The sequence below is a fragment of the Homarus americanus genome, unplaced genomic scaffold, assembly GCF_018991925.1.
Source record: "Homarus americanus isolate GMGI-L3 unplaced genomic scaffold, GMGI_Hamer_2.0 scaffold9198, whole genome shotgun sequence".
Classification (NCBI taxonomy): domain Eukaryota; kingdom Metazoa; phylum Arthropoda; class Malacostraca; order Decapoda; family Nephropidae; genus Homarus; species Homarus americanus.
The window spans coordinates 16,699-30,264 of NW_024754568.1; the positions used below are offsets into that span (position 1 = coordinate 16,699).

At 43.5% G+C, this 13,566-nt stretch overlaps 1 protein-coding gene across 3 annotated transcripts; it reads left to right on the plus strand.

The window, feature by feature from the left end:
* The first annotated feature begins 97 nt into the window (after nt 1–97).
* Nucleotides 98–13,266, plus strand: LOC121855857. Of its 3 annotated transcripts, none has more exons than XM_042351021.1 (3): nt 98–4,427; nt 9,696–9,923; nt 13,252–13,266. In XM_042351021.1, exon 1 carries the CDS (start codon nt 98–100, stop codon nt 2,030–2,032), a length of 1,935 nt encoding a protein of 644 aa, XP_042206955.1. In that variant the 3' UTR covers nt 2,033–4,427; nt 9,696–9,923; nt 13,252–13,266. The 3 variants fall into 3 exon arrangements, 2 of the variants coding, with proteins under 2 accessions (XP_042206955.1, XP_042206956.1); XR_006086857.1 differs by lacking the exon at nt 98–4,427 and adding an exon at nt 4,753–4,792; XM_042351022.1 differs by lacking the exons at nt 9,696–9,923; nt 13,252–13,266 and adding an exon at nt 4,682–4,723.
* Nucleotides 13,267–13,566: the final 300 nt, after the last annotated feature.

The window sequence follows — 13,566 nt, forward strand, 5'->3', positions numbered from 1 at the left end:
AGCGAAGTGCCCCATATCCCTTCCTAAGGTACTAGTACTTGACAGACTGCCACCTTCTTTAGAAAACTCAACAGCTACACCCCTAGACATACTGTAGATGCTTGGGGACATCTTCGAGTCTGAGTTACTGATTGGACAAGATTGCCCAGATGCCCTGACTCCCCTCGAGTGTCGGACGGGGCCGGATGGAGCACCTTTTGCAATAAGGACAAGATTGGGTTGGACGATTAATGGGCCCCTGATGGGCAATTTAACTCACAGGTTTACAACGGAATGTTCCATGCTGACTGCCTCTACAGAAAAAACTCGTTTGGAAGAGCAGGTGAGGCGCTTCTGGGAAATCGAAGCATTACACCAGACCCCGGGAGATGGCTCCCCATCATTGGTCGAGGATAAACGGGTCATCAAGCTTTGGTCGTCGACTGGACAGAGAGTACAGGGACACTACCAATTCCCAATTCCATTCCGACGTCAACCGCCCTGCCTACCTGACAACAGAGCGCTCGCCGAGCGTCGCTTACTAGGACTAAAGAAACGCCTATCGAGGGACACAAGGTTGAGACGACGGTACAAGGAGATGAAAAAATTATTCAATGAAGGCTTCGCCAAAAGGGTGCCACTAAGGCAATTATCGAAATCCGGTGGAAATAGCTGGTACCTGCCTCATCACCCAGTACTAAACCCCAATAAACCAGACAAGGTACGGATCGTCTTCGATTGTGCAGCAGCCTTCACAAAGACTTCACTCAACAACCAAGTGCTCCAAGGACCAGACCTCAACAACAAATTGATTGGAGTATTCATGCGGTCTAGACAAGAGCCGATCGCCCTGATGGCCGACATCGAAGCAATGTTCCATCAAGTGAAGGTAAACCCCGAGCACAGAGACACTTTACGATTCCTCTGGTGGGAAGGGGGAGATTTGACACAAACGCCAATGACATGTAGGATGACAGTGCATCTCTTTGGAGGAGTGTGGAGTCCCTCGTGCGCGGCCTATGCTCTGCAACGGACCTTCCAAGACTTCGGAGATGGGTTCTCGGATGCCGCAAATAGAGCGAAATCAAACTTCTATGTTGACGACCTGCTCCTGTCAGTAACTGAACCAAAAGAAGCAATTATGATATCTCGGCAGTTGCGACATCTTCCATCCCTGGGAGGTTTCAAACTCACAAAATGGATCAGCAACAACAAAGAGGTCCTCAACACGATACCACTTGAAAGTCGACATACTGGAGTGAAGGAAGTGAACCTGGGATGTGAAGACCTACCCACGGAGAGAGCTTTGCGAGTCATGTGGGACCTAAATGGAGACCAGTTTGCAGCAAAGGTTCAGGCTCCCACCCAACCAGCGACAAAAAGGGGCTTACTTGCAGTGGTAAGCTCGGTGTACGACCCTTTAGGATTCATCTGCCCTTTCACCATCAAAGCCAAGCACATTTTTCAAGACGAATGCAGGCGGAAGAAGGACTGGGACGAAGACATCACCAAGCAAACCCTTCATAAGTGGTTGCGCTGGCTTGAAGATTTGAAATCACTGCGAAACTTCAAAGTTCCTCGCTGCTACAGACCTGGGGGCCTGGGTTGTGCCACCTCATCGCAACTCCATGACTTCTGTGACGCCTCACAAGTGGCCTATGCAGTTGTAACGTACCTACGGACAGTAGATAATGAAAGTACTGCCAGATGTTCTTTCGTTTGTGGCAAGGCTCGTCTGGCCCCTCTCAAACAGCTAACGGTCCCAAGGCTAGAACTCTGTGCAGCAGTCCTGGCGACAAGAGTAGACCAGACAATCAAGCGTGAAATTGGAGTCCCACTTGAAGAATCTGTGTTCTGGACGGACAGTATGATTGTGATCATGTACATCAGCAACCTAGAGAAACTTTTCCATACCTTCGTTGCCAACAGGATCTCGGCTATACATGAAGTCACGGAAAAGGCCCAATGGAGACATGTACGATCACGATGGAATCCAGCAGATGATGCTACAAGAGGCATACCTGTTGAAGACATGTTAAAAGAATGCAGATGAATTGATGGTCCTTCTTTTTTGTCTCTACCTGAGAAGTACTGGCCGAAAAAACCGGAAATCAGACACGAACTTGAGAACGATCCTGAGGTTAAGCTCGAGGCGGTGTCATTAGCCACAGCAGGAAATAATGCTGATGCCATCATGAAGCTGCTATGAAACAGGTACTCATCATGGCATGCGCTGCAGTGAGGTGTATCCTGGATCAGGCGAGTATCCAGCATCCTGAGACACGACTTTCAGGGTGCAACATCAAAGCCGCTGGAATTGCCTGAACTGCGGAATTCCAAGTGGGCCATTATTCGGTTCCTGCAACAGGAGGCCTATGGTGAGGAGATGAGCCTCCTGCAGCACCGAAAACTGCCACGACAAAGTAAACTGTACCGACTAGAGCCATATCTAGGCCAAGACTGGCTGCTGAGAGTAGGAGGAAGGTTACAAGATGCCAAAGAAAGAACTGGACCAATACTACTGCCCAGAGACCACCCAGTAACCAAACTTATAGCACGGGAAGCACACGCGGTGGGCGCTGGTCATTCTGGGAGAACATGCACTGTCTATACTCCGGTGTGAGTTCTGGATAGCCCGTTGCCACCCTCTGCTCGATAAGATAATAAAGGAGTGTGTCACTTGCCGTCGTAACAAATGGAAGCCCACTAGGCAAAGGGATGCCATGCTGCACGAAGACCGGACCAAGCCCGGGGAGCGTCCCTTCACTTACACTGGCACTGAGTGCTTTGGCCCATTCACAGTAAGACAAGGACGAAAGAGTACCAAGAGATATGGCTGCATATTCACCTGTCTAGCTACTGTGCAGTGAACCTGGAGGTGTTGGAGTCTCTAGATACAGATGCACTCCTAAACGCTACTCTCCGCTTCATCGCGAGAAAGGGTACGAATCCGAAACGTATCCGTTCAGACAATGGCACCAACATGGTCGGGACTTGCAAAGAACTCTGTGCGGCAGTGCGTAGTTGGAGGAATGATGAACGCATAAACAGACACTTTCAGAAGAGATATAGAATGGGTATTCAACCCTCCAGCGGCTTCACACATGGGAGGAGTCTGGGAACGGCAAATCCGAACAGTCAGAAAGGTTCTCAGAGCAATTGTGGGAACCCAACTCCCGGATGAATATCGACTGCAGACGCTATTTTGTGAAGTGGAAGCAATCATAAATAATCGACCAATCACCCCTGCCTCAAGCAACGTGAGGGACCTGGAAGCGCTTACACCAGCCCACATCTTCCATGGTGCCCCACACGCTGATCTGTCACTAGGAGGATGTCTTCTGAAGGACTCATATCAACGACAGTGGCGGCACGTGCAGTTCCTAGCAGACCGCTTGTGGAAACGCTGGGTGAGGGAGTACCTTCCACTACTCCACAAAAGACAGAAGTACATAGAACTAACCAGAAATCTACAGGAAGGCGACCTCGTCCTCGTCACTGGGGAAAATCTTCCTGCAACAAATGGCCATTGGGCAGGGTCACGGCAGTGGTCCCAGGAGCTGATGGTCTGGTGAGCCAGGTACGTGTGCAAATAGTATCTGGGGAGTTCCGAAGGCCAGTGACCCGTGTATGCCTTCTTGAACACGCCACACCGTAAATCTTGGGCGATTGCACAACGCCGGGAGTGTTATCGCCGCTGGCTTTATCGTTGGTGTCAACAACCATGTGCCTCCCCCACCCCACACGCGGCCTCTTACCACACCAGAGGTAGCGACTGGGGGGGGGGCGGTGTTTACCACTGGAGTGTCATAACCACTGGCATGAGCGCTGAGAGGGCGTCATGGATCTCATGACACAGATAGCCCTCTCGAGTGATCCCCCCCCCTCCCCCCACCACGCGACCTGTTGCCTCGAAAGATGTGGCAGCTGACGGTGGGGGGGGGGCGGTGTTTACCGCCGGGCGTGTCATCGCCACTGGCGTAAGTGCTAGCATCGCCGGGAGTGTTTTCACCACTGGCGTCAGTGCTGACGTTTTTGCTGCCTTACCCGAACAAAGATAAGCGGTGTTTACGGCGGCGTGGCCACCTGGACTCTGTACCACCGGGACTGTCATCACTACTGGCGTAAGTGCTGTCATCGCCGGGAGTGTTTCATCGCTGGCGTCAACACTAGTGTCAGTGCTGACGTTTTTGCTGCCTTATCCGACAAAGATTAAGGGGTGGGCGGTGTTTACGGAGAAGAGATCATGACTCTGCTAATGTATGATTTAAAAGGCGGTGTGGCCACCTGGACTCCAGGAGACTGCCCCCTCAAGTGAGGCTGTGAGGATCAACACTGTTAGCAGTGGATACAACAACTCCCATTCCTGGCCGAGTTTTGTACTGAAACAATTTACACAGAACTATCTTCCCTTGAAACACCATACTGGTTCGCATTGACCCGCACTTGTAAGTACAGCCAAAGTAATGACATACCCCTCAGTAATGAAATATTGTGGACTAATTATGCCCACTCGTTCCTGCCTTATCTGGAGCAATACGACAACGCGGAATGAAGTGTAGCTAAGATTAATAGTTATGAACTTTGTATCATGTCATTATGCTCAATAATCAATTATAATTAAGATAAATTATGTGAGACCAACTAATTATGTATCAGATAGATCACCATGTAATACTAATGAATGCCTTGTTGTCTGCAGGTTTTGACCACATCAATAAATATTGAATGCGTCAAAAGACGGGTTTCAATCATTCCCTTCGACTTGCCCGTCACCTGAACGTCCTTAACTAAGGCGTTTACAATTGATGTGGTCTGTATATTTTATGTTATATATAAATCTGAGGGCTATATTTTGTACTGTTTGTAACCTTTTAATGCTCGTTTTACTAAGGGTGTTTAATGGGATGGGTGGGTAGTAGGGTGGCAATGTCATCGTGGTTCTTTATAATCTTATGAAAATTCAGTATTCCACCTTTTGCAACACCGCTAAATAGTTTTATTTAGGTAAAGTATTAATATCCAGGTTGTTTATTAAGTTGCAATGGTCAGAATAGTGTTAAAGGAAACGAATGATCTTGACATTTATTCAGGGAATTTAATATTCCACATTTTAGAAAACAAAATCCATCAAATACAAAACCAGGTTTTGCTACTACGACCCGGTGTTGCTGCTCACCATAGAGAACATGTCTTTCTTGCTTCTGTTTCTACTCATCACCTCCCTGCTGACCACCTGAGCTCGGATGTAGCCTTCCCTCCTCTCCTGGCTGTACACTGACTGCTGACCTCAGCTCACTTGCTGTACACAACCTTTATACTCTGGGTGTGCGAGGACATGCATGGGGTTGTCAGGAAAGCTCTGACGAACATTGGTGAGGCTGCAGGTAGGAGGACTCGCACTGCCGGCCTCTGGATGTTTATCCAGATCTATGAGATCAGTGAGGGTCTTGGCACCTAGATTGACTTCAGGGAGTCTTCCTGACCCTGAAGAATCGTCACCAACTGGTCGTCATGCCCAGATCTCTCACTTAAGTCTCGTATCAAGATCTTTGACTGCACCACTCTTTATACTCCTCTCATCCCTTACTGCAGAGCATTGTCTGCAGAACACTGCCTCAGGATGAGCATACCAGAAGGAGGAATCTCGTCACATTCACCAACTCCACCAATCTGAACAGCCTTCCTTGGCTGACTCCTCAGGGCTCAAGCTGGAAGAGAACTTGCCTCGGACCTTCGGAGGGTGATGAAGCTTGACCTTGGTGTTTGAACCAATTTGGCAAGTAGACACTCACGATGGTGGACAATAGAGTCTCAGGTTGTGAAGCTGGTTCCCCTTTCAGTTTATGATGAGCGACCCAAATTCTGCAGAACCTGAGAGCCGTTGTGAGAGCCACCGCAAATGTGAGACTGGACCTATCTGCGGGTAAGCAAGAATCTATCAGGCATGACCCAGTTTTTGATGGCACTGCAAATCATGTAACCATAGTACTGGTCAGTACTCAGGTCGTCAATGAGTATGTGCAAGCTCAACGGTGGAGGGCCAACTGTGATTTTTTCAAAGCTCGGATTTATTTCTAACTCAGTGGCAGAGTCAACATCTGCAAAGAGGACCAGACCATCTGTTGTTTGAAAGTCTTGCCATCCAGCTCCTGGATCAGGGTGTCTGGTGGCAACTCGTTGGTGTGGCGGTCACAAACAATCCAGACCAGCTTCCTCCCAATCTTCCGCTCTATCACTGTATGACCCCCTTGCCACCCTGTGTTCGTGTTGGTGCTTGTCCCCTCAATGGCCTGCAGGGGGTCTGGTCTACGTTCACTCTCTCTGAGCCAGTTCACAATGTTATCACCACTTACACTATCTCAGCTGGTTTCCTGATGTCATCTTTTCTCTGGAGTGAATGCCACAAAATCACTTCCCTCCCTGGTTCCACTGCCGGCAAGGAGTGAGAGTGTTCTTCCTTCCACCCACTGGCAAGGAACAAACTTGTCCGGGAATCTCCAGAAAAGCACCACTTAGAACCGCACGGTGTCCATCCCTTCTTCCATCAAGGCAAACAATTGATTCCATTTTCTCTTATCCCCTTATCAAACTCCTCTTCTAGGTTACTGACAAGTTTCTCCTGAGCTCTCCTTACTTTGTTATGATCTATCACCAGGTGAACATCATCAGGTGTTATCAAACCACCGTCAATCCAGGCAGCTGTTGTTATCTCTGCAGTTTCTCTGAGACCAGTGTGGTGTCGCATGCTGGCCAGAGCTATGCTCGGGATATCTTTCCTATTTCGAATCTTATGCATGGAAGGTTTGGGATCATTATTTTCTGGGTTAGGGACAAAGTCACCATTCTCCTGGTCAGCACTCGGATCAGTCATGGGGAAGTCATTAAACTCTGAATCAGCTTGACTCCAATCATCGGCCTTTTTTACCTCACCCTGGGCCTTCCCAAGTCTCTTTTTCTCGGCAACTCTTCTCCTCTTCTGTCTCTCTGTGGCAGCCTCCTGTCTCTTGGACTCCAGAATATCTTGGCTAGAAATCATGAGAGCCCCTATACTGCCAGTCTTCTCTCTCTGTGCTTTGACAAATGCCAGTTCGATCACAGGAATCTTCAGTTCACGCTTGCAAATACAGGAAATGTGGGCCTCGGATTTACAGTCACGATCGCATCCAAACTCAGGACAGAGAACAATTGGGCACTTGCAAGTAATTATGTCAAATAACTGGTCCAGTTGCTTGGCAAAGCTGTCCTTAACTGCAAGTTTTCCTCTCCCAAGAGAGATATCTCATGCCTTTTCCCAACTGGCTAGCAGTCTCTCACTAATCTTCTTCTGACTTGTTATGACTGGAGGCTTGAACTGAGCGTTAGCCAGAGTGTACTGTGCCAAGACAGCTTTGGTCAAGGCATCACTGGCACGTTCTCGGTTTGTGTAAGTTCTTGGTTCTTTTCACTGATTTGCCTGATTAAACACCGCATCTCAAAGCATCTCTCAATGTAGAAGGCAACTCGACTTCAGGAGCTCTCTCCCAGACCCAGGATAGTGACTGAGATGGCTGGATTTTTGGTTCCTCGTCCTGACACAAGCAGCCATCGCAAATATTATCAACTTATAAATGCATCAGAATCTGAAACAGAAAAAAATATTGTTAGTTGGGTTGTTAAAGAATGAAGTCAGAAAGCAATGTTCACTATTTAATTGTAATGCACTAATGCAGCTGTACGTTAGATTTTCGATAAATTTCACGCTAAAATTTACCTAGCAAAAGGTTGCAAAATATTGAAACTGAAATCATTTTCTGTTTATATACACTAAAATCTACCAAAAAAGTAATGGGCCATTAGTTTTAGCTGATCTTCCCTCCTATGACACACCCTAGTAGGTAGTCCATAATTGATTTAACAAAGGCTATATATATACATCTTTCTTTTGTTATTAATGCTAAGGTTCTTAAAACGTTTTATTTTTGATACTCTTATTCTTGCCTGTCGTTCTTTATCTTATATTTGTGTTATATATCCTCTTTTTGTTAGTATTAGTCCAAGCATCCTGCCTTCAGTGTCGTATGGGTATAGTTCCTGGTCGACTATTACTGAACTTCTTTTCATCTTGGCTATTGGTATTATCTTGAATTTGTTCTTATTTGTCCTGATTTTCCATTTTTTCTCAGTCATTTATATTTTTTGTCGCTCGTACCGTGTAGAGTGCCATAAATTGGGTTGATTTTCTTGGGTATGATACTATTTGAGTAATATCATCAGCAAACATTACATATTCGCTAAAGGGGGTGGGTTGAGGTGTGTGTGAGGTATAAATTGTATATAGTGTTGGAGAAAGGCATCCTCCTTGAGGTACTCCACTCTCAAGATTAAACATAGTTCCCATAAAGTTTCCAATTTGAATTTGTGCTCTCCTATCATCTAAATAGTTACACAATATTCTTAGCAAGTGTTCGTTAAGTCCCAATTTTAATATTTTATATTTTAAGCCTAAATGCCAAAGTTTATCAAAAGCCTTAGAAACGTCCCTTAAAATTATATTGATGTGGTTCCCCTTGCTTTTTTCTATTGCAATTATTTCCGTTATTGTAGCTATTGCAGTTAGGGTATTTCTATTGGGCATAAATTCATGTTGTCTATTGTTAGTTTTCCCCTGTTGTGCTAAAAAGGTTATAAGTCTCGAATTTAACATTTTTTCCAGTAGTTCACGGTAATTTAATATTTCCTTATTGTCCTTACCCTCCTTGGGATTAAATATCATTTTGGCATAATTTAGTTTGTCTGGAAAGTAACCGGTTATTCAGCATGCGTTATAAATGTTTAATTGTGTTTTTAAGTTGTTTTCAGGTAGATTTATGATCATATTTCGTGTAATACCCGTGAGACCGGGGGCCATTTCTTTAAACTTCCTCAGCCAGTGCATCATTTCTCCCATAGTTATTATTTTATTATTAGGTAGTAAGTTATAGTCTATATATTGCTTTGGGGTGATTCTATGTATTTGTCTTCCCATTTCGTCTTCTTTCCTTTCTTCGTGTTCACTATCAAAATCTTCATTTTCCTCATCTGATATTTTAAAAACTTTACCCATTCCCTTTTGAATGCTGACTCTTGTTCATTTTCCTCGTACAGTTTTGTTCCATTTTGGTCTTTAATGTATGGTGTTTTTTGCTTGTTGTACCCAATCATCTTGTTTAAGGAAGTCCAAAATGTTTTTGTGTCTTTAGTCTTGTCGGCCGCCATTATAATATCATTCCATTTTTTGTTGTTTGCTTCCTTCCATGCGTCTCTCAATTTTATCTGCAGTGCTGTATGCGTCGTATATAGCCATATGTTAATGCCGTGTCTTTCCTTATACCTGTTTATTGCATTGTAATGGGTTTGGATTAATTTAACTTCTTCTGTTAGCCTGTTGTTGGGTAATGTTCTAAAGTGTGAAGTAGGAGTGTGTTTGGTTATAGATGTTTTTATTGCTGAGTGCAGTCTGTCCATTTCTGAGTCTATGTCTTCTGTTGCTTTCCCTTGTAGGTTAATCGAATGGTGATTACCTAAGTCGTCTTTGAAGCTGTCCCAGTCTGTTTTGCTCATTTTCAGCCTCTTTTATTGGTATCTATATGGGGCTTGTTGGCAGTGTTAGTATAATTGGCAGATGGTCACTGCCTGTGAGAGGTCCTTGTTTTATATAAAGTTTTGGCACGAAATCATCTACTGAGTGTCCGCAGGATAACATCGTGTACACGGATTGGCAGCGAGAAAACTACTTCAGAGCGGTGGTGGAGGAGTTGGGTGAGGTGCGGGGACCTCTGGGGGTGGAGTATGACCACCTCACCCTTCATGCCTCACGCACCCTCCAACACCACCTCCCTCACAGCAACAAACTGGTCGACGTCTCCAATGGCACCATGAAGATGCGTATGATCAAGAGTCACGAGGAGATAGCTGTTATTAAGGTGAGTCACCATGGCCCAGCTGTTATTAAGGTGAGTCACCATGGGCCTGCTGTTATTAAGGTGAGTTACGATGGCCCTGCTGTTATTAAGGTGAGTCACCATGGCCCTGTTTTTATTAAGATGAGTCACCATGGCCCTGTTGTTATTAAGGTGAGTCACCATGGCGCTGCTGTTATTAAGGTGAGACCATGGCCCTGTTATTAAGATGTCACCATGGCTAGATATGTTTTATTTTGTTATTCTCCTAATATTAAAGCGGGGCCATCTCGGATGGGTCTCACTAGTCGGTAACGTTGTGAACCCCAAGGCCGACCTGATCATCATCAAACTACTGGGGCGTCAATTGACGTCACCGCGGTTGTTTGAGAATCGGCTTTTTTCACACTTCATTTTTCCAACATTCGCGGCCTGAGATCCAAATTTTCTTCTGTGGAGCACCATTTATTAACCTTAATTCACCTCTTCCCCGATATATATATATATATATATATATATATATATATATATATATATATATATATATATATATATATATATATATATATATATATATATATATATATATATATATATATATATATATATATATATATATATATATATATATATATGCAAGTAAATCACTGTAGGTGCGCGTGATCTAGGTATATGCTGATAACCACAAGGAAAGAAGAAAACACGAAGTTCCCAAGCGCTTTCGTGTAATTCACATCTTCAGGGGTGAGTACAGACTAGAGAGAGTAATACAAATCAAGGTGTATATATACAGAGGAGGGTGAGACCAGGTCCACAATGGTCAGGTATTAGGTAATGACCTTACTAATCTTTAAATAGCACACAACGGTTGGTGGTCAGGTCAGATGACTATATCTCTAAAATGAATGACCTCTTATGTGATACTACAACATATTCTAAACTTATAAATAATCCTCTCAACACTGTCAACACCCAGTTCAACAAAAAACTGAAGTCCCTATTGAGAGGCAAAGCTACGCTCATTAAACATCTTACTTCAACGTCCCCTCCACTGCCATACATGTACGGTGTAATCAAGACCCACAAGCCCAATAACCCAGCAAGACCCATCATTAGCTCAGTTGGGTCAATCTCTTATAAACTATCTAAATGGTTAGTTTCTTTACTAAATCCCCTAGTTGGCAACATTTCTAACTCCAATATCAAGAATAATACGGATCTGGTTGATAAACTCAATAACTTACACATTAATCATGATTTTAAACTGGTCAGCTTTGATGTAACGTCACTCTTTACAAAGGTCCCAGTTGATGATTTACTAGAGTTCCTCATAGATTCCCTGGATAACATTTCACTGCCCGTCTCGAAAGACGACTTCATCGAACTCATCAAACTATGTATTAAGGATTGCAAATTCGAATTCAATGGGGAATATTATGCTCAAAAATTTGGTATGGCAATGGGTAATCCACTCTCACCTGTATTAAGCAACCTATATATGGAATTCTTTGAAAAGAAACTATTAAGTAATATTTTACCACCCTCAGCAGTCTGGTTTAGATATGTTGATGATGTATTATGTCTCTGGCCATGTAATGAGGACCTAAAAGCTTTCCTACCACAACTTAACAACTTAGCCCCCTCGATCAAATTCACTGTGGAATTAGAGCAAGACTGTAAATTGCCATTCCTAGACTGTCTGATACACAGAATAGGTAACACTTTTAAGTTCAGTATTTATAGAAAACCAACTAATGTGTGTTCATACATTCATTATTATTCTGCCCACCATAATAAAGTCAAACAGTCAGTATTTTCAACAATGTTTTTACGTGCCTTGAGAATTTGCAGTCCGGAATTCATCGATGAGGAATACAAATATATATATAATATTGGCTCAAACCTTAAATACCCTAGATCTTTCATAGACAAATGCTTAAACATTACTAAGAAAACTTTTTATAGAACTGACCCCAAGCCCACCCATGACCATAAGAATATCTTAATATTACCATTTCACAAAAATTTCTCACACATTCCTGCACAGCTAAAAACCTGGAACGTCAATGTGGCATTTAAAAACTCATGCACTGTTAAACAAATGTTAATCAAGAACTCCCCCAACAACACAATTGGTTGCATTTATAAAGTTCCTTGCAAGGAATGTAATATGTTTTACTTAGGCCAGACAGGTAAAGATCTTGCAACTAGAATTAAACAACACAAATACAGTGTTAGGACAGGCCAGGAATCCAATGCTCTGTTTGTTCATTTGAGGGATAACAAGCATTGCATTGACTGGGATAATGCCTCCTCAATATTACCATGTAATTCAATTGATAGTAGGAACATCATAGAATCTAGTCTTATTAAACATACCGAAGCATCCAACATGAATTTGAGTAACGGCATGTACAAGCTGGACAATTTTGTAATTAAGAAGATTTGTGATCAGGTGAGAAGGCCGGGTCACTTGACCATCTGACCTGACCACCAACCGTTGTGTGCTATTTAAAGATTAGTAAGGTCATTACCTAATACCTGACCATTGTGGACCTGGTCTCACCCTCCTCTGTATATATACACCTTGATTTGTATTACTCTCTCTAGTCTGTACTCACCCCTGAAGATGTGAATTACACGAAAGCGCTTGGGAACTTCGTGTTTTCTTCTTTCCTTGTGGTTATCAGCATATATATATATATATATATATATATATATATATATATATATATATATATATATATATATATATATATATATATATATATATATATATATATATATATATATATATATATATATATATATTATGTGTGTATGTGTGTTAGTAAAAAAATATTAATTTTGTAATGTTTTGTTTGATTTATCATCATAAAAAATAATGAGCTATTTTACTTACATAATTATAAGACTAAGTGATATTTATTTTGGTAATTTGGCTTACCCTCAGATCTAGCCCTAGAGGCATGGTTATCAGTCTGATGATTATGAATTTAATGTTATAAAAGTTACCTTTGACAAGTTGATTAATTGGTAACAAAAACCTGACCGTAACAGCGGTCAGTAGTGTGTACATCCTGCTGCGTGTACTCTGAGCTGGGTGTACTCTCAGATGAGTGTACTGTGCATTGTTTTCTGTACATTCAGCTGTGTGTACTCTGAGTTGTGTATACTGTACTCTCAGCCGTGAGTACATTAAGCAATGTGTACATTCTTGCATAGTGGCTATTGCCTTTTGTTTATTTTATGTTGGGCAATATATACAGGTAAAAGATATATATGGTTTCTTACCTACTAGTGATATGGAGTGGTAAGAAGAGAAAGCGAATTGGATCGTTTGATGTTTCAGAACTGCGCAGCTACTGTGACGTGGTGGTTGGGCGTGTGCTGCAGCACAGGAGAGGCGTCCTGAGTACTTTAGCTAGTTTGGCAGGCACTCAAGTGCCATGATCAACAGTCAAGCAACTCTACTCCAGACAGTGAACTGATGGACAGTGAGTAACCTGTAGGTGCTAGGGCTGGGTGCAGGAGGTGTGCTGGGGTGCCAGGTTCGGGCTATTGCAGGGGTGCTGGGTGACAGGTCTCAAACAGGTGTGCCAGGGGTGCCAGATCTCCTGGGGTACCAGGTGCTCTGGGTGCCAGATTCCAAGTACCTGTGTGCCTA

Bases quoted from the DNA above. Each gene is read 5' to 3' on its own strand.
- LOC121855857 (XM_042351021.1), top strand. From the start codon at position 98: ATGCTTGGGGACATCTTCGAGTCTGAGTTACTGATTGGACAAGATTGC.